We start from the raw sequence: 25,911 nt of genomic DNA, 5'->3' as shown, positions 1-25,911 counted from the left end.
TGTTTCGACTCTGGGTCTTGTGGAAACTCCTGAGCTATACCATAGTTTCTACATAATACATGACCAGATATTTCAGACTATGAAACAGCTTCATTTACTTGAAGAAGCTCAGTGTTATCTACTTTATACCTTTTCCTAGGAAAGTGCCGTGCATTAAATTACATGGTCCAAATATAATGCAGAAATAATATTACTGTTAAAAAATATCATTATTTAGCTAGCTGCCTTTGCCCTTCCTTGCAATTAATGTTTTAGAAAAGATAAAATAGAAGATTGCTCCAATTAAAATTTGTTTTCCATCTTTTGCATGTGTTTAAGCATGTGATGTGTACAAAATTGTTGTCATGCACTAACATCATTTAAATCACAAATTAAAAAATATCTAAACCTTGAGCCATTGTTCTTTAACTGCATGTGTCTTGTGTAAAATCATACATTTTATAGTTATCAGGAGGCAGATTTTCCTTTTAGCTGTCTTGTCTGGTATGAGAAGTGCTTTTGACTTAGGTCTTTTTAGGAAAGATCACTTGAAATGCAACTTTTACTTACAGTGCAACTTAAACCTTTCAGAGTGATAGATTAGAAACACTTAGATCTCCCTGTAATAGGCATGAATGAAATGGATCATGTTTATTCTGTGAACACAGAGTTACTGTTTCAGTATGTAATTTAAATCAAAAGAAACTGAAGTCTACCAGTTTCTCTAAGAAAGAAATTATTTAAAGCTAACTCATGCGACTGAAAACTCTTAGCTTTAGTCAGCCTTATTTATTATTTAATCAATCCAAATACAGAAATAGAGAGGCAGCTGGTGTCTCTGGGAGAAAGTCTTTTCTAAAAAGAAAAAGTAAATGGAAAAATGAGATAAGTATATCATGCAAAAAAAGTACTTAAGGAAGCTGTCTTCGATCTCTCTGGTGGTGTTTATTTATTTTTTTTTTACAAGTGGCTGATTTTGGGGAAAGCTAGACTTGTGTGTATGAGCTGTCTAGTGTCCCCCTCCTTCTTTCTTTCTCCTTAAATTAGCATGGTGTTATTTCAAAAACCTGAAGGCACGTGCTCTTGTTTCTGTTTTGTCACTGTGTATGAGAACTTCCTTTAAATCAAACAAGCCCCTTGGAATTTTTGGGATGTGACTCACCCATGCCTGAAACAAAACCCTTGCTCCCTCTGAAACGGGGAGCATTTAACCCAGCAGAGTGCATATTTTATTCAAAACTAAGGGATATAGAATCATAGCTGGTTTTTCCAGTGTTCATTTACTTTGGATTCTTAGATATTTGTATGTTAATTATTAATAAAATCTGCCTTAGCAGCCATAATACATACTGATACTTGCTACTTGCTATGCTTTTTTTGCTGCATCATTTGCCAGTTTCCATTTGTATGTGATGGGCTCACCATGCTCATTGCTTTTTTGGGTATTCTTTGAGGTTTTTTTGTCAAAATTAAACTGAGATGCTTCAGCTTTTGGCAAATTTCAACAGGTCATTCTTTTAACTTACATGTTTCTCCCTAGATAATAAAAAGAGCAAATAGGAGTATATTTAAGACTGCAATATTACAAGTTTGGAGATGGTGCATATTCTGTATCAACTCTCCTATTGCCTTAAAGCAGACATAAAGAGCAGGTGGCTTGTGTTATTCTCTCCTCCTGTTTGTACCCAGGGATAAAACCTTTCCTCAACATGCTTGCTGAATACTTTGTAGCTTTTAGGATGTCAGATAGGAGCATAGCATTTCCAGAATGAAAACTTGCCTTACTGTTTGGCAGTGATTTTGGTGAAAGGCTTCTGCATGACCTGGGGGAAGGACGAAGCCTTGAAAACTCTTTTTCATTTCAAAAAGAATAGGAAAGTTTGAGAGAAAAAGGCTTCTACAGTGAGGCCAACTTGAACTGAGAGGAGCCAGAGACATGGGTCTCAGTTGTGGCCCAGGCACTGGTTCCCAAAGCTGACTTCTTGGACATAGTCTGGGACCTCTTGGCTGGACACCAGATGTTTTCTCAAAACTTTCTGGAAAGCCTTCAGTCAGGGTTAGAAGGAGACACGGGACATGGTATGTGATTCTTGTCCATGCCACAGAGGTCTGTCTGCTTCAGGGTGTGATGTTGTATGTAAAGTTATATTGCCACAAAGCTCTGGTATTTTCTTCAGGTCCAAATGCTTACTGTGAACCAACAGGTAATTGTTGCATTTTGAGCTGCTGCATTTTTCTTCTAGATGTTGTCAGTTTCTGGTTATTGTACTGTTAAAATAACTTTTTTTCTTCATGCCTTTCCATTATTTGCTCTTGATAGCTTTTGAGTCTATGCAGTGATCTGTCCCTTAGTGCTGGCCAGTTCACTGTAACTCATCTTACGCTAAGAGTGTGAATCATCAGTCTCCATTAGGATATTATCCCACCTCTCATAGCAAGCTGAATGGGTAGAAACTGTGTTTTATTTGCTGTATTGGGTTTCAAGAAAGACTGGAGAGAAACGTGCATGGAACAAACCCGATTTCTTTAGCCAGCTGCTCTTTTCAATACCATCAGCTTGTATTTTCAGATTGCAAATAGCCTTTCAATCCAGCTGTTTGTTTGCTTCATTACGTCCTGGAAACAGGCTGATTTTTACAAACCACAAGTAAAGATGTGATGTTACAAATATTAAACTGTTTTGTCCGAGATGAAGAGATGTAAGAATTTAAGAACTGTCAGCTGGATCCACAGCCATCTTGCCTAATAAAGATTTTTTGCCAGAGAGGAGATGGGAGAGCAGCTTGAAATCCACTCCTCCCCCCCAGTTTTCCTATTACCTGTTTATATTATTTCATGGAGTAAAGTAAATAGGTAGCTGCAAAAGTGGCAGTGCTGTTTTAAGTAATCAGCCTGGTGACCTTTTCCTCTTGAAAATGTCGGACAGACTTCTTGTGATTCTGTCTCCCTGTCCCTGAACAGAAGGAACATAACAAAGGTGCCTTTGTGGTTCTGATACAGCACCAGTGGCTCGTTCCAGTGGGAAATATATATGACTTGTCATTTACTTGTTTATTAGATCTGGTTTATCAGAAAGAAAAAAAGTCTTTGGACTCATAATGTTTTTACTGTTGGTTTACTTCTCTGGGTTGGATGCTAGGAACCTATTGTATCAGCCTTGTTTCCATGCTTATATAGGTTTTTGCAGTTGGACACTAACATGGCTGAGTGTTACTGTGATTTATGTCTGACCTTTTGTGTTAAAACCTCAGTTAAAAAAAAAGCTCACTTTAATTATTCTTTCCCAGCCATGGAGGAAAAACATTTAGATGGCTTCCCCGTGGTGGGATAAGAGCATGCACAGGTGAGCTGTGGACAATCTGATGTGTAGAAGATGCAACTTGTCTGTATGGGTGTGGATTTACTGTTGGCTTCACCCGCATTGTTGTAAAGGGAGTGTCCTGTTCTTCCCCCCTGCCCCAAAAACCTCTGGGTGTGAAAGTTCCCTTTCTGCTTTCCATGTTAGCACTGCAGTTCTTCTCTGGGCCTGGCTGTACACCTGGCTGAGCACAAGTGCTAGAATAAAGGAAAAGTCCCAAATACATGATCAGGAGGGAATTTAGGAACAGGAGGAAAAGTATCGAATCACCCCTTGCAGCAGCAACATGAGTTTAGGTCACTTCAAGGCACAGTTTTGTATTTGACTTAAGGTTCTGTCTTTCCTGTTTTCTTATGGGAAGTGCCATGAGGGTTTTTGTGCCTCTGTTCTGGGATCCCTCTGTGTCACTAACAGCACATATAGTGACTTGTGATAGTGAGCAATACTGTTTTGATTACATTTTTAATATTGCCAAGTACTTGCAATTATATGCGGGAGCATTTTTGACCTCAAAATTCATCTTGTGATAAGGCAGGGAGCTGTCCCTATTCTCCCTTCCTCTAACTCTCTATCCAGGATTATTCCTACTGGAATCAGTGGCTGCCCCCTGTATCCCACAGCACTTTGCTTCAGCACTGGAAAAGGCATCCTCAGCCTGAATCCATCTCCTTCCTCCCTGCTGGGTAAGAGGCTGTGTAAACATTGCCCAGATTTTGGAGGAGCAGATGAGAATGTGGGAGGGAAGGATGCTGGAGGCACACTGAGATCAGCCCCCGTTGTACAGCATCAAAATGTGCAAATTTCATTAAGGTCTCCAGTAAATACAGGCATTACAGGTATGTCACGGATGCAGGCAGTACACTAGTGCCACAGCATGCTTTCCACTGCCAAAGGGAAAAGTGTTAAATAGACTAGCTTCATATTTCCTCCCATGTAGAAAACAAAACAGGTTTATGTGTGCAGAAAACCTTGGATTCAGCTGTGGTTTGTGTTCACGATTTACTAATTCTCAAGCTGATTAGCAGAACTGGAGGTGAAGGGTGTAATTTCAGCACTCATGGGAGTCTGCTGCACGCTCACAGTGAAATTGTGACAAAAGAACAGGTAAAAAAATAATAAAGTGGAAAAGGGAAAACGTGCAAAGTTGAAAAACAAAGACTGTGCTAAGTAGCAAAACCTTGTCTTTCATAAACTGGGGTTGGGTAGTTTCCTGGGAAGATTAAGCAACATTGGGATTAAATAAACAGACCAGATGTGTAGTACTTCATAGAGCAGAGGTCCCGAAGTGGCTTTAGAGGGAGCGTGTGTGTGGCTGTGACTTGCAGGGGTGTGACATGAGCTGAAGCTTGTGTTAGCTGTGCAGTTGGAAGCTGCAGAGGTGCACTTGCAGCCGAGTTAGTTAATCCTCCTGAGAGAGGGCTCGTGCTTACCAAAGGCTGCGGAAACACTGACTGGGAGAAGAGTTTTCCTTTTTTTGTTTTGTGGAATAAAGGCAATTGGTTGAAAGATTAAAAGTGAATTTAGAACTGTTCACTTATAGGAAGAGTAGAGCACAGTAGTCGTTGTCCTCTGCTTCTCCTTATTTACATGACTTTATTTACAGAATCAACAATCTTAGTTTCAGATCATTTTCATGAACAGAGTGAATTTTTTTAGTAGAACTTAAAATTCACATGCAGAATAAATTAATAAATAATGCAGCTGCAAAACAACCCAGCAGATATTCCATGTTCTTATAACATAAAAGCCAAAAGAAAATATTTTGAGGTAAAGTTCCATGTAAAGTGTATTTTATTTGTTTTTACATTATATCATATAACTCATTTCTTCAGCTGTTTGCTAAAGACAGCTGACATTGCGGCTTAGCTTTGACTATGCAGAGAGTCTGATGTTGAAGTCTGACTAGTTTCACAAATGCAGCCAGAGGCTTTGCTAAGTTATGTGGGGAAGGGAAGAAGAAAGGTACCCAGGTGATGAATCCACTGCGCTACCTCTAGCAGTAGATTAAGTGTTAAGAATAGCTTAATTGCTACTGCGTTCTGTATTCATTAGGCATTTATATAGAGAGGTATGAATTATCTGAGTATAATTTATGGCTGGAACTTAAATTGTCAGTGGTTTCTTATGGCAGTCCTTTTGCTGACAGGTATGAATAGTTTCTTAAGGACTTTGACGGAGCTCATACTTTTGTCTTTATTGCCTCAATGCAGTGAAAAATTAGGAGTGTAATTACACCAAATACGAGTCTGTAACAAAATGTTTGAACATCATTCAGTTTATCTGTCCCCTCTTTCTTTCTCATTCTGTGTAGCTGTCTTAATTCTGAAACAGATGACAAGGAATAAACTCTACATGCATTTAAAATTATTTCAGAGAAGCTTATTTCTGCGGTCTTACTTGCTTCCAAGGTCATCCTCAGGCAGGGAATGAAACTTTCTGCTTAAGAAAAGGCTGGTCCTTAGTGGTATGTGATTTAATAGCAGTTTGTCTTCAGCTTTCTGTAAAGATCATACTAGAGTTCTCTTAAAGGTGGTGGTGGGGGGGGAAATCCTACCGAACACATCAAACTTACCGTTTGCCCTCCTGGTGCTACTGCACTGCTGTAACTGCCTGCACGTCGTGTTGGCTGTTGGAAGGGTTATTGCTGTCTGACTGAGTACAGGTGCTGGTGCTGCTGGTACCAGCGACTGTGGGAAGCACTCCTGTTGCCAGCCTTGGATTTGCTCTTACAGTAAGCATCTCTCTTGATAACAACCAAGTAAGTCACTTTTTCTCATTTCAAGACCCTTGGGTACTGCAAAAGGCAAAATCTCGCATTCTGTGCCTGGGAATGACAGTGTAAACAACAAGCATGTTGAAAAAAGCCAGCGAGTATAGCATGGACCTGGTCCGCTACCTCTGCTATGAGGCATAAGCCCCCCACGTTATCAGTACGCTCAGTTTTGTGCTAGGGCAGCGGAGGAGGGAGTGTCCTGGTTCCCCTGGTGCTGCACAGGCTGTCATTAGTCAGCTTCGTCCTCCAAGGGGATGTGCTGCTGGCTGCAAGCACAGGATCATGTGCCTGGGCTTGAAAGCCAATGCTGCGCCCTGTTATTCATAAATTACCTCCCCCCTCCTCCTTTCTTGGGAAACAAGTGTGGTTTTGGGCAGGTGGGGGAAGGGCATAAGGGAGATGAGGGTGGGAATAAACAGACAAACCCATCTCTTGCCACCTTCTTAGATTTTCTCTTTAAAAACAGGGCCTGGGGGGAACCTTGTTAAATAAAGGATATTATAATTGTATATATAACTCCCTAGATATTTCATGAGCACTCATATATAGGCATCACTGATGCCTAACGCTGCTCTATTTCAAGGCGATGAAAGCCCTCTACTAGATCAGATCTCTTTGGTTGTGTGCAGACCTCTGATAATTCTTGTTAACAGATCTTCTGCGGTGTCCCACAGAATTGCTTTGCTTATCCTCTTACGTGAACCTGCTTTGGAGGACAGCTGAAAACCTAATCTCACACCCTGATAATTCATAGATTCTGTGGTCTTACTTGTTTCCAGCTCAACACTGTTGCTGAGCTGCTGCTCTGCTCAACTGCAAACGGGTGAAATGATTGATAGATACTTACCTAGAACCAGAGAGGCTTAAGAAAAATCAGTGCTGATAGAGAAGTGCCAACACCTCATCTTACTGAAACACAGTTAGATGAATATATTTGGATGAGATGAATTCCACTGTTAGTCTGAAGTACTTATCCAGTCTTTTTCCATAGCTAGTGGAGAGGGTGTTAATAATCCCCGGGGTAGATTTGTTCATCTGAAGATAGAGTTTGCTATGCCACTGGGAGGTGTCCCTCCTCTAGCTCCTGGGAACTCATTGCAGTCCCTGAGCGTTGAAACGGAGAGAGTGAGGAGGGAAGGAAGAGCCAACCTCCATTTGGGACGATGGGTATTACTTTGATTTTTTTGAGGCAGAGATTTTTGACTCTGTGGATGGCTCACTCCAGTCAGGGAATTGCAACAGCCAGTATATTTCTTGGCAGCCCTTAAGTACCTTCTTATTTTTTATCTTTTTGTTAAATAATATATAACCATTCACTTCTGGAATGCACAGATCAGAATACCACATTATTGTTCCTGTTCACTCTCCTATCAATGTTATGTTTCTGGCACTTTTATACAAACACTTCAGCTGTTTTTCTGACATTTTCCATTTCTCTCTGAAGGAGACAGCTCAAACTCTGTATTTCTGTCCTTACCCTGCATCTCTGTTACAAACTGCAAGTCCTTTCTGAATTGTCATCATTTTAGCTCATTAACTGCCTTGAATCTTGAGGCAAGTGTCTTATTTCTTTCAGCTGTGGTTGGAGACCTTGTTAAGCAAACCACTGGAAATCCTATTTTGGCTTGGTGCCAAAACCTGCTGGAGTGGAAATGAAAGGCTGACCTTTAAGTTTATAAGGCACTGATAGAGAATTAGATTAGATTGGGAAAAAACCCCTCTTAATGAAGACGACAATGATTCAAGTCTCTGGATACCTGTTTTCATTTTATGCTTTCTCCTAGATTCTGGTCAGGGTTTCCACCTTAGGTCTCTGTGTTTTGTTAAACATCTTTAAAAGGATATGAATGGTGTATCACGTTTTCAGAAGGGATACTAGGATAAGTGTATTGTGTACTCACAATATTTGATGACTAATATCCAGTAAGCACTGCAGATAAGGTTGAAATTAAGTTCTGTGATATTTAAGCCTAGGCTGTCCTGCATCTGGTGAGAAATAATGTACATTTCTGCTGATACATGCATCCGTTCTAGGGAGTAACTACCGGCCACTAGATGAGGTGGTGCAGAGTAGTTGTATTCCCAATCATGGGGGGGGGATGTGTGTGTTTTGTTTGTGTTGGTTTTTTGTTTGTGGTTTTTTTGGTTTTTTTTTTTTCCTTTGGAGCAGTTTGGCTGCATCCATTGTACATGGCACTTAGCTCTGGATTTGTCCTGGGGCCCGTATGTCTGGGTTGCCCACCTGCTCGGAGGGGATCCCAGGAATGAAGTATGCCTGAAACCACTCCTGGGTTTTGTTCTGAAGGGAAGTGGTTGGCTGGTGCCAGGGAGCAAAGAGCAGTCCTGCCAAGCTTGTTGAATGCTTTGTCCAGTAGATATGACAGTAGTTTCAAATAAAGATGATAATCTCTTCTGCTACTTAAAGGTTTTTCAGGGAGGGAGATGGAATGTGATCACTGTGTCATTTTCTACAGTGTTACAGAGAGTATATAAAAAAAATCTTTAATGTTCTATTTGTATTTACACAAAATATTTGTTTGGACGTAGTTATTTTTTAGGGGTAGTTGAGAAATTATTCTATCATGTCCTCTATTCTTCTCTTACTATTGCCTCACTTAGCTTTCTCTTCTTGTGTGCATGTGACTGAACGGGCTAACAGCCAAGTTTATATTTAGCACTGCACGAGTCAGCATCCTTTCATGCCTTAATTGCTGTAGTAACAGGAAACCATTTGTGAGTTATAACAAATGATGCAGAATTTTTTCTTTGCTGTCAGCCCATGGATTGTTTTTTCCCATCTGAAATATTAAGGGAACCCAGTTGAAGATCAATGGACATGGTTTTTCAACTTTGTGTTTTTCTGTATGTAATGAGATTTTTGCAGTTTTTGTTAAAATGTCAAGGAAAAACAGAGGAGGAACAAAAGGAGAAGGGGATGTGCTTTATGAGCTTATTCCATGAATGAACTCATACATCATAGCGAGAATTTACTCTTAAGGATCCACCTGTAGATAGTGAACAAAGCAATAGCACACATCTCATTTCTAGGCTCCAATCCAGAATTTTGGGGATAAAGATCCTCTTAGGAACTCATGTGTAAAGGAGTACCTCTTTTTACTAGACACAACAATTGCTTTGATTTCTTGTTCTGTGCAAGTGAAGCCCTTGCTGTCTTCATGATGCATATCTGAATGATTTGCTGAAATGACCTGGAAAGGCTTTTTGGAGGAAACCAATTGATGAATTTGAGACAAAACCTTCCCTAACTTCTGGATGAGACACTACCTTCAGAGCCTACAATGAGGTCATAATGGATCTAGATTATTAATATTTTTCATATTCTTCTTCCTCATGTTCTTGATATTAATTGTTAAATTATTAATCTTAACAATTTGGTCACTATTTCAAAATCTGTAAAACACTGGTCATATTTTTGTCTTGGATTTACCAATACTCAGCTGTAGGATGTATCTTCCTAGGGTAGCCCTGGCCATAGTACCTGTTACCACTGTTACGTGTTTCCTGCCCCTGGGTGACAGTAACAGATTTAGCTATAAAATTTTATGGCAGCGTTAGCTGCAATTTGAATAAAACTTAATAATACATGCTTTTAGGCTTGCAAGTTCTCTTGTATGCCAGCTCTTAAAAAATTGATAACTCAAAAACTGGTGATGATGGCTCTTTGGGTTTTGGTTGAGTTTTTTTACCAACTGTCTAAATAAATGCACCCCTATTAGTTGGGGGGGTTTGTCAGCTAAGAATAATAATCTTAAAACTAAACTGCAAGTACTATCTTGGTTAAAATCAGGTAGAATTGGCAGAGTTAATTTAACCTGCTGGATTTGGGCCAAGTTGTGGATAATAGTATCATTTATATTGACAGTTTTATATTCCCCCCTGGGTTCTATCTATTAAAAAAAAAAAGTAAACATTTAGTTAGCAAAAAAGTGATACTGTAAATTCAAAGAAGATCAAGAACAGATTTAAGGCAGTTAATTTTTTTCTGCTCCCCAGATTTTGCTAATTCAGGGCTCATGACCTGTATTGCACTTGAACCTTGGTTTATAACTTCATTTATGCTAATGAATGTCAGTTAGAAAACAGCAGTATTCCTTACTCTGCCATTTCATTTTATTCCTTCTGCGATAAGATGAATTATGGTGTCTTATTCAGCACTATGGCATAGGACGAGCTGGCGAATGGCTGTCGTGAAATGCAGTACTGGGGCACTTTATTTTTTTTCCCCAGACGTTTAAACTCTGAACTGTTGGATTCTGACTGAATTCAGTTCTTGAAAGGGGGTTTTGCAATTTGGATTTTTGTTTTCCCTCCAGTAAAACTAGAAAAGGACATATTTCCTTTGCTGTACTCTCTGAAGATTTTTTTCTTGGGTTTTTTTTGCTGAGCCTTGAAAATTCAAATAGTCAGAAGAGCTTCCTATGAATAAATACCCTATTCTGAAATACATTTTGCTATCTAGAGTTTTAAAAAATTGATTTTAAAGGAATTTTTTTGGCTTTGTGAGATGTATTCCTTAGGTGCCTTCATATCTTGCAGAATTTTAAGGTATGTTATGCTTTAAAGAGGTGATGTTGGAAGTGATTCTTTAAAAGGCTATTGGCTTTCCGTGCCACAGTGGTTATTTAATTCTTTCTGCCTTAATTCTTTTTTTTTTTTTTTTCCTCCCAGTGTCACAGCTTAAACTAAGCCTTGGCCTCTGCAAGTAGAGTTGAGCTGATTCAGCCCCCTTCCCTGTAGCAGGCAGTGCTCTGTACCTCGCAGTGGCAGAGCGTACTTCAGCCGTCAGTGAAGTCGTCTTTGCGCTTAAAGGCTTGTTTTGGTGCTCCACAGGGGACAGCTTTTTTCTTGAGCCTGGCCCTGCAGGTACTGTGTGACAAGGTCCTGAGCAACCTGGTCTGATTTGGCCCTCCTTTGAGCAGGGATGGGACTAGATGCCCTCGTTAGGCTAAAGATGTGTGTCTTGGCTCGGGCAGAGAGGGTGTCAGGATTGGAGCTTCCCTCTCTGGAGTGTGAGCAGGGTTGACCTGCACTAGTTATCTGAACTTCTTCTGTCAGACTTCTATCCCTGTCTCATTAATACATGTGATCCCAGATTTTTTTTTTTCCCCAGATTTGTTTTCATCTCAATGAGGAGGGAAGCTGTATGTCAGGCACGCTTCCAGATGAGTATAGCAAGACTGTCATCTTTTATAAAACAGTTCTTACGTGGCAGGAAGATGCTGTAACCTACACAAGAGTTCCCTATGGCCAGACAAGAGCAGTCTGGTCTCCAGAGCATGGTGCCACCATGCTGTCCTTAGTGACCTCTCATTTCATGTTTGACTGCCCTAGTGGTGTTGAAGCACATTAGGTGCCCTACTTCATAAAATGGCTATTTAGCAGGAATCCCATGCTACTGAAACAGATTTTGTCAATGATGAAGTAATTTTTGCTTATATTTGATCCCTTCCTGAGGAAAGATGAGTTAGTGCAAGGTAGAGACCTTGCACTAACTCATCTTTCCTCTAACCCAAAGTAGTGTCCCCCAGCCTACCTTCTTTTAAAAGCAGCCCAAGATAGTCCTTGACTTACGTTCTGAAGGAGGTTTATGTACTTTTTAGTTAATGTGACTTGAAACTCCCATTACTCATAGATGCAAAAGATTTTTCTTTTTCCCCTCCTACCAAACGCTTGTCCTCAATTCCTCCTTTTGGTAATAAGTTTCTAAAATCAATTATACACTGGTTTTTAGCTTTTTTTAATAGCTTTTTAGCTACACTGAATAGAGTGTAATTATGTAGACTGCTGTGTGCTATCAAACTCAAAAATAGGTTGTAGTTAAATCCACAAGACTACTGTTCTAGAGCTTTGTAGTATTTTGTGACAAACCGAATAGTCTTCTGTCTTCTGTCTTGGTACCCAAAATACATCACTTGGGAATTATCTAAACTAACTGGTTGTCATTATCGGGGCAAACTATGAAAAGATGTCTTCCTCAGAAGTAAACAGAGTGTTTCCTGGAAGTTTGTTTATGCTATTATGCTTTTTATCATGAAATCCTGGTATGTGGAGAACTAGATTTGAAGAATAGATGGTACTTCAGTGGGGATGGTTTCAGTGACAGTGTCGCGTGAAGCTAAGGAACTACGCTGGTCGGTGTGATAGCTTCCCATCGGAGCAGAAAGCCGTGGAGGGCAGCACTTTCTCAGTGACCTCCTGTGCTTGAGTTTGTGATTTTGGGTTTTCATTCTCTCCCTGGCATCCAGCAGGATGGAGCAGAGGAGGTTAGGAAGGCTTCATCAGGAATGTGGCAGTGCTAGCTTAGGGTGCCTTGCCACCCCCAGGGCATCTAGAGCTTTTGGAAACAGTGGCGTTGGTTAATCTCTTCGGTTCAAAGTGGCTCTGATTTTCCCCAGTGTTGTATGCATTTGCTGTCTCAGAGAAAAGCTGCTGAAAGGGCAGTACTGGTGTATATAGACAGCTCTCGCTTTCCATGCTTCTGTAAAAGCTTTGCTTAATCGGCGAGGATGGAGGGAGATCATATGCAAACAAGTGCAGAAGTTGTTTGTGTTGGGGAAAATAGGTCCCATCCCTGGTCCCATCTTTCCTGAACACAAGCTGAAAATTTTAGTCTGGTATTTTCTGGCTGTCAGGCATTAGTGGTGCCTGTGACTTTGGAAGATTGGCTCTTGCAGGGCTCCTCTCTGTTTACCATGGGATGTTATTTTGTTCCTCCTCCAGCCTGAGGTTTGAATCTGTGAATTCCTTGGCATTTTCTAGGGGGGAGAAAGAAGAAAAGAAAAAAAAAAAAGTCTTTATTTCTGTAGTATTTGGGCTGTACTTCTCCCACTTGCATGATAAGTACAACTGGTGTTTGTAGAGCTTAGGTAGTTTATCTATTGGGCAGAGGGAAGAAGCAGCTCTCCAATAACTGCTAAAGCTCAGAAGTTGTCACAGTTTAAGACCTTAAATTAATGAAATTGTTTTGGAAGTCGGTGTCCTGGTTGGCTGAATACTGGTGTTATGGACTCACCATTTTTTTTTTCCCCTAAAGTTAATTTAAGTGAATATTTTAGTTTCTCCTTTACGATAGTTTTGAATATAGAAGTGACATGGATGGAGGGATACTCACTCTAGTCTGTACTATTCAAACATACGCTCAAATGATTCACAGCCTGTGTTTACAGCATTGTGTTTTCATGTACTTGTCTGCCCCAAGTAAAATTTGAATACTTGAGGTAGTGTTGTAGGCTTCTCTCATGTTTTACCATTTTTTACTTTTGCCTATAGAAGCTACCCAATCAAAAGTATGGAAGCAACTTGTCAAAAGCTCAGGGTTCATCATACTGGAAGATAGTGGGGCAACTTTTTTTTTCTGCTTTTAAAAAGGGGTCTTATGCTCAATATCCACATTTAAAAAAATAAACAAAACCCCCTACCCCCTCACCTCCTCCTCCCCCTCCCCCCCGAAAAACAACAAAAGCAAAAGCCTAAAAAAGTAGCTTGTTTTCCTTCCCTTGCCCCTGTGAAATGGGTAGCTGTTGGTGCTGCATTTTGTGCATCACCTCTAATAGACTGTGTTAACTTCCTATAGAGAGTACTGTCAGGTTCAGAAGTGACATCCTGGTCCTTCCAATCTCTTAATGGTTTGAGGCCAGCATACCTGAAATATGCACCAAATGACCAAACTTGAGCTGCTGTTACTGAAATCAGTGGTCTCTAATGTTGTCATAGTATTTTTCTTTTATTCTCACACTAGTTATTAAAAGATGCCTTCTGTCAGAACAGAAACGGTAGGGGTTTTTTTGCAGACTGTCTCTGGCGGAAAGAAAGTTGTCTGATGCATGCTTAGAGGACCTCTGAAAACAAATTATAAAATATAGTTCTCTTTAGATGTCCTGTTTTTTCTAATTTTAGTGTGTTTTTCTAATTTTCAGTAATAAAGATGGCAATTGGGCTGCTTCTAATGTATGCTGTTACTTTGCATAATTACTATACTAGTTTAATCTTGTCATACCGTTCTAAGATTTTGTGGCTTTTAATATCATGTTATCTTTTGTAAAAATGATAAAAATATGGGTGTGAAGCATTTTTCTTCAAATTTTAAAGCTGTTAAATAACATAACTGCCTTTTTGCCTGCTAGTAATTTGGTAAACACTTTATTGTACTATACACTGAATTTGTGATGAACTAGCTAACTTTCTCATTTCATTTTGACTTCTCTAGAGAAGTTGGAGGTTGCACCACCATCTCCAGGACAACTGAAACATGGTAAAAGAAGAATGTTTGTTGAATGTGGTTCAGTACTTGTGCAGTCTGTCTTTCAAGTGCTTCATCTTTCTCCTACAAATGCTGATCTGTCCTCATCCCTGTTGTATGGAGTAACAGAAAACCAAAGCAAGCACCAACAGTCACCCAGCCTTCTTTATTTCATAACACCTCAGCTGGAGAATGTGCACCATTTAGTGAAAGTAGGACAGAAAGCCCAAACGAGACCACGCTGTTCAAAGCCAGCAGCAGACAGTTTTTGTAAACCGAGCGGTGTTGATGCTGCAATACCTTGTGGGGGTTTTTGTATTTAACTTTAAAACTGTTGACTTGCTTCTTGTCACATATATTTTAAATGGACTGAGAAGCAGGATAAAATTGCAGAGAAATTGGAAATAGATTTCGTATTCTTTATAACACCATAGTCATTCAGATTCTGATTTAGTTCCCAAATCAGTGTATATCTGTGTTTTTAAACTCTGTCAGTGAGCAATGTATTTAGTTGAACATTTTCCTATTCTAGTTATCTACACTTATTTTTCTTTGGTTTTTTTGCTTGGTCCCTGGGGTTCTGTTTACTCCATGGATTCCAAAATTCTGTCAACTTCGGTAAGAATTTGAGTTCCATTTGTAGCCCCAGAGTTTGTGCACACATTTTGAAAATACTACGCATCGCTGTGTGCTTTTTTTTGTTATTTATGTTTTTAAGTTTTTTGTCCTGCAGTGGTTTAAAAAAAAAAAATTGGAAAATTTCCTGCATTCAGTGCTTTAGTCTTTTACCTTTGTATTTAAGAAAGTATGTGTGTTCTTACAAAATAGTTACAGAAGTCCAAGCATATTCTAGTACCTGAGCATGAAAGATCTCGAGTGTGGCTTTGTTTTTAATATGATCATGGATTCATGCTGCCTGAAAGAGGTAAACCCAAAATGGACTCATACCAGCTTCTTTCCACATGACTGTAAGGTTCATGCACTCAGCTTTCTTCCCTCTTCATATGTTTACATCTCTAAGTTTATAAAATATAGGAATTATTGGTCCCACCTGAAGTGGGGAGAAAAACCCTAAATAGCTGATGTGTTTTAAATGTTAAAAAAAAAAAAAAAGGAAAAGTTATAACATTCTAAGATGTAGTTTTTAGTCATGTAGTTTGTCCTTGGTGCTGCATTTAGTTTTATGATGTTAGCACCTTGAAACTCAGCTGGAGGCAATGTTTTTCAAATTGAATCCCATCTCCATCAGAAGCTTACAAGCTAAAATTTGAGAGAGAAAATGGAGCATGACAAAAAGGCTTGTTGTTAGAAATTTTTCAGACCAGCATGTTCCAAGTTCCTGCAATAGAAAATATTTTCCAATAGGGTTTACTTGTAGTTTCAGGAGCAAAAAGAAAAAAATGTATGAAACAAAAGGTGGAACTTGTTTTCTTAAACAAGGTATTGAGGAGCAGCTTCAAGTCTAAATTGCTCTCAGTGTGGTGCCCGAACAAAATCAAGATATAGAAGTTTGGGTTGAACAGTGAGATAATTAACACTGTATGACACACTAATGAAAAGCACCTTAGCGTTTGCAGATTTAGCTGGAGGAGTTTTGATGAGAATTGCCTAGCTCCAGGCAATTGTCTTAAAATATTTTTAGGAGTGCGTGAAGAAGATGGACCTCTTGCACAGGAAGAGAGGGGGACTTGCAGAGGAAGGGGCTTTATTTCAAGCAAGAGAAGAATGCAGGGAGTCAGTGAGACAGTTTGGCAATCTTCAGTGATATTGCAACATCAGTTGAAAGACTGTAAAATAGTATCAAAGTTTGTGTAGTTCTAGATATTTCTCTCTCAGTAGTAGGCATAATTGGCTTCCATCCAAAATTGTACAGGTATTTGCAAAGAGTAAGTTGGTTTAACTGGTTCTTCGCAGGCCATTAGTAACACTTACGTGTAGCAAAGGGTTTTACCAAAATTGCCAGAAATAAAAAGGTCACTAACAGAAGTAGTAGGAAAGGGATTTTGTGTGTGTTGTCTTTGTTTCTCTTAAAGGCAGTATTAGACTGACATATCAGTAGTTCGTGTGAACTAATGAACTCTTACAAATATTTATTTTCTGTTTGTTACTTATTTCTTTTAGTGTTCTTCCACAATGCATTACCTTTTGTAGGGTTTGGATTTTTGGATAACGCAATTATGATTGCTGCGGTAAGTTTGCTATTTAATTCCTTGATCAAGTCAGTAAGGTTCATGTTGTTCAATTACTAAATGAGTAAATGAAAGCTTCAGGAAGACTGTTCCCTCTGTATTGACTCATTAATGTCTCTTTTAATTTTTCTTTTTTAAAGAAAATGTCCATGGTCTATTCGGCCTTTGCAGAATGGAAGGGAGTGTTGTTCCTTCTGAAGCACAGTACTGTAACTAATTTTACTGAATTGAGAAGAGGCTTTTTTCTTTCCTCTCCTAATTTGTGCTGCAAGACACATTTATGATCATGTAGTCAATACTTTTTTTTTTTTTGTACCAACTGATGATAATGTGATTATGTGTTGATGAATAAGTCTTTAAGGTTTTTACTGATGAGTTCCTTTGTTCTGAGTGATGCAGGCAATGTTAGTGCTGATGCTGATTTGTACTGATGTAGCCTGGCATTCCTGAGTAACACTGTTGAGATATTTTCCTGTTCATTTGGAAGATGAAATGGGCCAGCGGAACAGGAAGATGGATAAAGGCCAAAGATACTGTTCCTTGTGTAGAATTATCGTTGACAGTGTGATCTTAATCATGGGATAATGCAGGTGGGAAGGGACTGGAGGACCCACTAGGCCTCTAGTCTTGCTCCTGCTTGGGACCTTCTCAGGGTCTCTAGTCTAACTTCTGCTCAGTGCAGGGTCATCTGTAAGGTCGGATGAAGTTGTTCATGGTTTTATCCTGTGGGTCTTGAGAAGATCCAAGGGCAGAGACTGCACAGGCTGTCTGGGCAACCTGTTCCAAAGGTCAGCTGTCCTCACAGTGGAAAACATTTTCCTATATCCAGCTGGAACAGGTCTTGTTTTAATTCATGCACATTGTCTCTCATCTTTGGACCGTGTGCTGCTGTTTCATCGTGCAGTTCACTGATTTTGTTCAACTGAAAAAGTAAGGAGCTACAATGCTGTGTTTTATTGATTTGCTCAGTGTTTGTAGAAGTTTGAATATTCAGAGCTGTGCATTCAGCTAAGAATTACAGTGGGGAAAATAGTATGCAGAGATAAGGATTATAGTTTTGTCCATCAGGTGGCCACTATGAAACAATATAAAATATTAAAAGAATATCAGAAGTAGGCTCTTGTCCTGGGGGAAATACTTATGCTCTGAGGGTAGGAGCTCTGCAGATCTAGTAGACGTAATGTCCATTTATCCTTTCAATCTTGACATAAACCAGCAGTAAGCAATATTTTTGTCAGTTGAAGCAATATCATCTATTTTAACTCCCAATCCCTCAAATAATGAGAAAACTCTTATTTTTTAGGGAACCCAAATAGAGTTGTCAATTGGAGTTATCCTAGGAATTTCAACTATGGCAGGCAAGTAATGAAAATGCAGCATGTGTAGACTAATATGGCACATTCCTATATTTTAGGCTGAAAGTGGGCCACAGAGCTGGAAGTGGCTCTTCCTTGCTCTTGCAGCTGCCTTTCCTAATAAAGAAACAACCTATGGTTGAAGCAAGGACATATTCCATTTGGAGAAATGGAATTTCAGTTCGGATAGCTTTTGAAATGCTTGTTGTCGGTTTTAATCTAAAAGTTCAAATCCTTGGTCGCTTAGGAAAGTGTATCTGCATTTCTGTAATGGAACTGCTCTAAATTCCCTAGGGTCTGATATTTATTTATGTGTATATATGTATTTTTAAGTTGCTGTTTGCTCGCAGTGTTAAGTGAAGATCAATGTTGGTGTCCTTTTACTGTGTTGGCTGGTGCTCTCGGTGGCTTCTCTGCCTCTGTGTGATAGCATGGAAGGCCAGGCACCCATCCTGCTCCTGCTCTGGGCCAAAACTGATAAGGTCTGCTTGCCAGCTTTGGTGCCTCTGCAATGTCAGAGGGGAGAAAAAAATGCTTATGGATCCACCAACTGCAGGTGCAGCATTGCTCAAAAGCATGCAGATTGCTTAAATGAAAATGTACATAGCAGAACAAGTTAATCATTTGGAAATTTGAGGCCCTCTGTTGCAATGCAAGACAGTCACAAGCAAGCTTATCTCAGTAAGATCTGCTGTGAAATCATGTATTTTAAGTGTGTAGCTTTATTCAATCATACGTACACTATTTATTCCTAAACTGACACAGTTCATGAGTATGTTGAAATTTTTATAAAAGCTACATAGGTGAGAAACAGCTCCTTCTACTGCCAGTGGTCCTGTGCCTCTTCAGGTACTGGGAGGCCTTGCTTGGGGTCCAGTGTTAGCTATATGAAGCTGGCAACCACACATGGCCGTTTTTAACTCTGATCTGAAAAGTTGTTACGTTGATTTCCAGGTGTCAGTGTTGTCTTTTGGTATTTGTCAAGTTTTCTTCATACAAGTTGAGAAAATACAGTTGCACTTCCTATAATTGTTAGTCCACTGCTGTTATTACAAACTGTAATAAGGTCAGAAGAAAAACTCTAAAATAAAAGAAACTTAGTTCTACTCTTGTATGGTATATATACTGAGAAGAGACGGTCACTGGGGGCGGAGATGGGAGCTGGTTGGTTTTGTTCGTAATTAAAATAATACTTTGCCTTCTCCCCTTCTCTTCCCTACTCCTCCCTACAGCTGCTGCTTTGGGAAACCTTGTTTCAGATTTAGCTGGACTGGGGTATGTCTGAACTTGTATTAAGAATATGTTTTGGTTTTTTTCCTCTCTTGAAAACACTGTTGGTGCTACTGAACTAAAACATGTAAACTGCTGAAGTTGCTTCATTTTTTTTCCTAGCTCTTGAATTTTGCTTCAGTAGACTACATGACTGTAGAAATGTCTTCTGTCCTTGCTAAGAAAAACTTGAAATACTAGGTAGTTCCTGTTGAGGTTAAAACTGCCATGCCATAGCTCTGAAATAGAGTAATTCTCCTGCTATTACAGTATCATGTATTTTAAGCGATAAAATCAGGATTGACATTTAACCTGATTCAGTGTAGTCTGTAGGTAATGCTTGCTTTTAAGGAAGTACTAGAACTTTTTCTACAAAAAAGTGCGTTCATTAAAATACAAAATGGAAAAATACATTTTTTTGTGATATAATATATTGCTGTGATAGAATATACCTCTCAGATTGTTATGTCTAAATCTGAAGATATCTCCTTCTCCTCAGATAAAACAATTTTGTATCTGAAATATCTTCAGATCTAGGCATACCTATTTCTGATATAAACAGAAGCAGCTGACGTTTTTTAGAGGAAATTTCTAAGTAACTGCTGAAAGTAAAGCTATCTGTTATGCGTCTTTTTCCCACTTTCTCTCTAATTTTTCTTCTGCAAATAACAAGGCTTGTTACTAACTAGTGTGTGTGTGTGTGTGTAACCTTTCCTCCAGTAAAAGTTACTTACAAGCTCTGCAAAAATATGGTAACATTCACACCAGTTGTCTTGCTGCATAAGGTTTTTCTGGAAATATTGCATATTAAATCAGTGAGAAAACTAGTTAACTTACATTGCAAAATGTGACCATCAGAAGTCTGAACACTTTCCCATATTTACCTCTTGATGACTTTATCAGTATGCCGAAGGAAAAGCTATTAGTTTTAAGTTCAGTGCTTCAAATATTTCAAAATCCTCACTAGATGATAGTGTCAGATCCAAAATCATTTGATCTTGTTTTCTTGTTCTTCCAGTCTTGCAGGTTATGTAGAAGCTTTAGCTTCACGACTGGGTCTGTCAATCCCTGATCTAACACCCAAACAAGCTGATATGTGGCAAACGCGTCTCAGTGCACACTTGGTGAGTATCCTGTAGGTAGGCACTGTTTGCGTGGAGACTTTTTTTGTTTAAACTAATACGTGGTAAATCCTTTTTGTCACTTTTGCTGTTAAATACTTAATGACCACCAACATTTTGCACATTTCTTGGAAGGTTTAGTTGTGAGCCTATGTCAGGGAGCATCATGAGACTGGATAGTTTTGGGCTTGGGTGGTTTTTTTGTACGCAACAAGCCACGAGTGAATAGTAACGTGGAAAGTCTCTGCAATGACTTCATGTATGCTATGCAGGTACCTGGGCTGAGCCCTGGCTACTGTGATAAGATAGCTTATTTGAAAGTTATGACCCCTTAGTAGTTTACTCCTATACGTTCTTTGTCAAGTGCTTGCTATTCATATACCTGTGCTAGTATGCATTAATTTCTAATAGTTTATAATTAGCTCAGATATAAAATTAGCTTTCCCCTGGGTAAACTTCTAGCATTTGAGTAATACTCACTGCCTGGGTTTACGGTTATGGAACACTCATCTTGCAGATTCATTTTCAGGATGATTACTTAATTAACATTTAAACATTTGAAGCAGTCCCACTTCAGCAATGAGAGAATTAGTTTATTTTGATTAAAGAAACAGATTATAAGAAACTGAATAAAGAAACGGATATTTCTTTCACTTTGCCAGAATGAACCTTCCTGGGGAAAAATATCTTTGCAGGTTTAAGGGAGGAGAAATAACACTTGCTGAGGAAAAGTTAGGGGGGAAAAAAGGTCTGCTTTTAGCAGTGATAGATCAAAGCATTGAGCAGGGAAGAAACTGGCGTGTTGTCAGTGGGCTGCCCTCTAGTCTGTCCAACTAAGAGTCTTCTCCGTGGAAGCTGAGTCTGTGGCAAAAGCCTGTCATTGCACTGCAGTTCATTCACAGCACTTTTCTGTGAAAAGACTTCTGAGCATTTTTGCCTGTATGCTAGCATTTTTTCTTTTTACCCATTGTCTCAAGTTTCTCAACACTATCCACCTGCTGCTGGTGATGTGGTTTGGATGTTGCCTGTCTTACTTCTTTCCTCTCCTATTGACTTTTACATCTAGATGAATTGTGAAATGTTTTCCAATTTTTTTTTTTTTTTTTTTTTTGGTCTTTGCCTTGTGCCTTTGCAAGCGATCATGTTTGATAATTTGCATTACCAGATACAAGCAGATACATTTATAATTGCACCTAAAATGTGTGTGTGGTTTTGGTTTTTTGGTTTCTTTTTGTTGTTTCCCTCCCTCCACCGTCTTCCTGGCCATCTCACTAATCCTTTGAATGTCTGTGTCCTCCCTTACCACCTGTGCAGCTCTTCATGGGTCTTTCCCCTCCTCTTTGTTCAGAATTGTCTTTTGTCACAGCACATGCTGTTTCTAACCTTGTCATATCTGTCTCTCTCTCATAGATTGTGTTTCTAGTCTGCATGCTAAGAAAAATGTGGCTCCCAACTGAAAACTAGAGCAAAGGGTCTGTTTTCCGGGTTGTGTTGGTACTACACAGCAAATCAGTAACAACTGATCAGTGAGAAACTTAATTTTTCCCCCCTTTCTCTAGGGTAAAGCTATTGGAGTGACCATTGGCTGCATTTTAGGAATGTTTCCTTTGTTGTTCTTTGGCGATGAGGAAGAAAAACTGGAAGAAAAAAATTAACCTTTTTACAAGAAATATACAAATGTAAACTACTGTACCTCAATTATTCAATTATGCTGTCAATATTTAGGAATTAACAGACAGTAAAAAATGTATAGACTTGGGAACAAAACCTTCAGCATGTCGTTTTATGGAAACACTAATTTATTGTGGCTTTGTTGTGTTCAGTACTTCTTTTTATAAGGTACCATCTAACTTTTTATTTAAATGTAAATTTTTGAAGTGTTTTCACTTATGGCAACTGATGTTTACCACTTTCCCTTTTGACCTTATTCTTTAATGGATTATTACTTTAATAATCCATCATGGATGACAGTATCACTCTTGAGTTGCGTATTGGTTGCTTAACAGTTGTAATTGCATGACAAATTTCACTGCTGTTCATCAGGTCCTTCAATGCAGATTATTAAGGAGGTCAGTGATGAGTAATTTGAAGTCCCTCACTTTGCGAGATGGCTGGTTGCCCCCTCACCAGCCATCGTTTTGCACTGCCTTTAGATTAGAGATTTCAGTGATCTACGACAGCCTAGCTTGCATTTTTTCACAATTCTAAGTGTCTCTGAATAGTCTTCTGAGATGATCATTTTAATGCTTTGACAAGGTAAGTGTTCTAGTATAGGCTCTTTACCAAGTCCATTTTTTAGTGGTGTTTTAACACCTTCTGTACTTCTATATTCAATCCTCTTTTTTTCCTTTGTAAACAATATTTTGAGAATGGAGACATCCTTAAATTTGTCTTCCTGAGTTTTGGGTGTGGTATTAAGGAATTCAGACCAACTGTTTCAAAACCACAAACAACTTTTTTTTATTGTTCTGCTTAAAATAAGGTGTGAATAGTTGATTGGGTGGATGAGGCCGGGCAACACTTCAGGGTATGAGTGCTGGCATTGCAAGTTTGTAATGGGTGGTTCAGTTGAAATAAAGTGTACCATCAGTCTGGATTAGAGGACCTGATTTGCAGATTATAACTTTGTATTTAAGATTAAGCATTTGCTACTTTTTTTTTCTGCTGTGAGACAATTAGTAAAAAAACCCAAACAACAAAAAAAGGAGACTTGAGGCCTTTTTCCTTTTTTGCCTTTTATTTTTGCTGTCTTACTTGGTGTTTTATAGATCTGACAGTGCAGTCACATGTAGCTGTACTTTTTTTATATGGTCATGAATAAATTGATTACAACTATCAAATATTCATAATATTTCAGGATCTGACTTGCCAATAGCATAATGCTAAACTGATAACTGTTGATGAGAGGAGAGGTTGCTTACCTGTTTCAATACCATTTGGAAAGGACACTAAAAAGAGAGGCACAGCCAGGGCACTTTGAAAGTCTTATTGCTGGAATTGTTAGCACTTCTGAAACCTAGAAAGAAATGTTTTAAAAAAAAAAAAGTCCCTTGATGACTTATTTGCCATAGGAAAAGTCTTACTGTAATGTGTATGTTTTACAGAGCTCATTGCTTATCTCTTGGTCATAAATCTGACTTCTCTGTTCTTATTTCTAGAAGCCCTTTAACAGCAGTATTGAAACTTTGACATCAACCTTTAATGAATATGACAGTGTTGTATCTGTTTTCTGAAAAGCAGTCTTTGAAAACTTGCAGTGAGTAGTCCTAGTAGCTTGTACTGTACTTTGTACATTAAGCCATGAGAATCTGGACCAAACTGTAAAACTGAAAAAAATCTCAGCCAGGCATAGAACACAAATGCAGAGGAGTTTTGGCTTGCATTTTCAAATTTGGAAGCTTTATTTAAAAAAACAAAACAAAGCAAAAAAAACCCCCTCCAACCACAAAACAGAAAACAGAAAAAACCCCCAATCCTGCTAGAAGATTATGCACTCTTTCCCCAACAGATTGCTGCTGGTTTACAGTACTTCAGTGGTCAGGGTTTTTTTTTAGTCATCCACACATTTGTCTTGCCTTAAATTAACTTTTCTTCCTCTGCATGTACTTTTGTTTCTGGTATCTTTCTATACAAAGCTGTAAGTATTTCCCACATGTTCTTTTTTTAAACTGAAGTACACATCAAAACAACTTTGCATTGCTTTTTTGGTGGCTGTTTTTACAGTAATTCCAACACTGTTACCTGTTATGATACTGGCATCTTCATTGGAATCTTCCAGCAGTGGCCAAACCTCTGTTCTTTGCTGTTGTACCAACTGGAACGCTGTTTTCATCACTTTTTTTTTTTTTTGTTATTGCTCATGAGAACAATTGGAAGGCTGTGTCAGCTGTCATAGTAGTGTTGATTTTATAATGGCAATAGGAAAGACCGTGTACTATTGTTAAATAGCTTGTGCATGTAAATTGAGTATGTTTTGTTGCTGTATGTCGAACTATTGTACTGCAACCAATGCTTTTATCGAGAATTAATGAACTAAAATATCTTCAAAGAAAGTCATCATGTGTCGTCTTGTTAAACTATTTAGCTGACCACAAAAATGTGGAGGGTGAGTGACACATGGTAAGAAATCTTGGGTGTTTCAGGCTGTTGTCTGATGCTGTAATCAAGAAGGTGACTTCTGGGGTTTCAATATTTGACAAATGTGAAGAAATAACTCAGGATTTGAGAGGAATAGTGGCTCTGCTGGAAGCTGAGAGAAAGTGCTTGTTGGGGCCAAGCTGCCACCCTGAGTACAGTAGGGGTAGCTTGCTTCGCCTGCATGATCCACTCTTGTGTGGATGTGGTACTGCTTCGTGTGGAAGGGAAGATCTGTGCCTGATCTGTACCCTGTCTCCTCACAAGGAGGGTGGGTTTTTCTGGGGTATCCCTGATGCTCTGATCACACTTCTTAAAACACTTAACTGAGAAGACAGAGCACTACCAAAACACTTCTCTTTGGTTTTGTTGTCTTCTCCCTCCTCGATAAAAGGAAAAACAAACACTACAGGCTTATTCAGAGACTTCAGTATTGCTCCATTTTTTTATTCTATCAGTTTGTCCTGTGTTAACAGGAATTTTTCATGTTAAAGGGCTGGTAGACCTGAAATTGTGTTTATTTTAAAATGCTGTCTTTTATAGTAACTTAAAATATAAATGTATTTTTGACTGTATGTTATCTCTAGGGGCAAAGAACATGCATCAGATAATATGGTTACCCAAATCTTCTCGCCAATATTTTCTCATTCATGTACTTTTACATAAATTATTTGAATTCAGACAACATATTTTGTATTGTCTTTAATTAAATTGCCGAACTTTCTGTAAACTTTTGTACTACAGCAAAGCTGTTCTGTGTTTCTTTATTAGACCAGATGCTGGAGGGGAAATGTTAATAATATCCTGTGGGTATTCAGCCTCAGTTATACAAACCCGGAATTTATTATTTAAGTTGTAAGCAGGTGGTCCTTTGTCACTGTCATAGGAGATACCACTGTGGAGTGGTACTTCTGTCTCTTCAAGCTTGGAAGAGAGCAATTTAAACAATTAAAATGTTTGCATGGTAAATTGGTGGTGTTTGTGATTAATACTAGTCAGAAGTCCACTTGCGCTTGAGCTTCTGGAATTAACTGAATTTTTGTATGCAAACTAAGCCTTTTTGAACTTTTCTGGATGGACTTTGGAGCTCTTCACTTTTTTTTCTTTTTTTCCACTCCTTGGTCAGTCCCTTTTGTGGATGTCTATACATAAAGAAGTGCTGCGAGTAAGACATCTGTACTGGAAGGATGGTCTCATCTCTTTTTGACAACCTGTATAGGTTGGCTGTTTTACTCTATTCTGATTGCATTGTGTAGTAGAACTCTTCATTAATGTTGTTCAGAGAGTATCACACTTCTAGCCAACGTGTTTCCCTCTTCTCTGATGTTTTACATGGTCTAATGACGAGCTGACAGAGCGGTGGTATATAAACTAAAGACCTTAATAAAGTATTGAGGAATTGTCATCCAGTCTTACGCCTCTGGAATTTTTTAAGCTAAAATATTAAGAAAATAGCGAGAGCTACTCCTGGTT

The 25,911-nt window shown here is 38.9% G+C and overlaps 1 protein-coding gene across 4 annotated transcripts in view; it reads left to right on the top strand.

Moving 5' to 3' along the window:
• TMEM65 (transmembrane protein 65) overlaps window positions 1-25,843 on the top strand; it is a 34,752-nt gene extending 8,909 nt beyond the window's left edge. For 3 of the 4 annotated variants that reach the window (XM_069780008.1, XM_069780010.1, XM_069780011.1), the window contains 6 exons: window positions 14,338-14,382; window positions 16,492-16,559; window positions 17,863-17,917; window positions 19,147-19,189; window positions 20,202-20,307; window positions 21,864-25,843. In XM_069780008.1, the coding sequence (XP_069636109.1) occupies window positions 14,338-14,382; window positions 16,492-16,559; window positions 17,863-17,917; window positions 19,147-19,189; window positions 20,202-20,307; window positions 21,864-21,959 (413 nt within the window). In that variant the 3' untranslated portion in view covers window positions 21,960-25,843. Of the gene's footprint in view, window positions 1-14,337; window positions 14,383-16,491; window positions 16,560-17,862; window positions 17,918-19,146; window positions 19,190-20,201; window positions 20,308-21,714 lie in introns of all 4 variants that reach the window. The other variant, XM_069780009.1, reaches the window with a different exon arrangement.
• The last annotated feature ends 68 nt before the right edge of the window (window positions 25,844-25,911 follow it).

Source organism: Haliaeetus albicilla, chromosome 3 (assembly GCF_947461875.1).
Source record: "Haliaeetus albicilla chromosome 3, bHalAlb1.1, whole genome shotgun sequence".
NCBI classification, from domain to species: domain Eukaryota; kingdom Metazoa; phylum Chordata; class Aves; order Accipitriformes; family Accipitridae; genus Haliaeetus; species Haliaeetus albicilla.
This window is presented reverse-complemented; position numbering and strand designations above follow the sequence as displayed.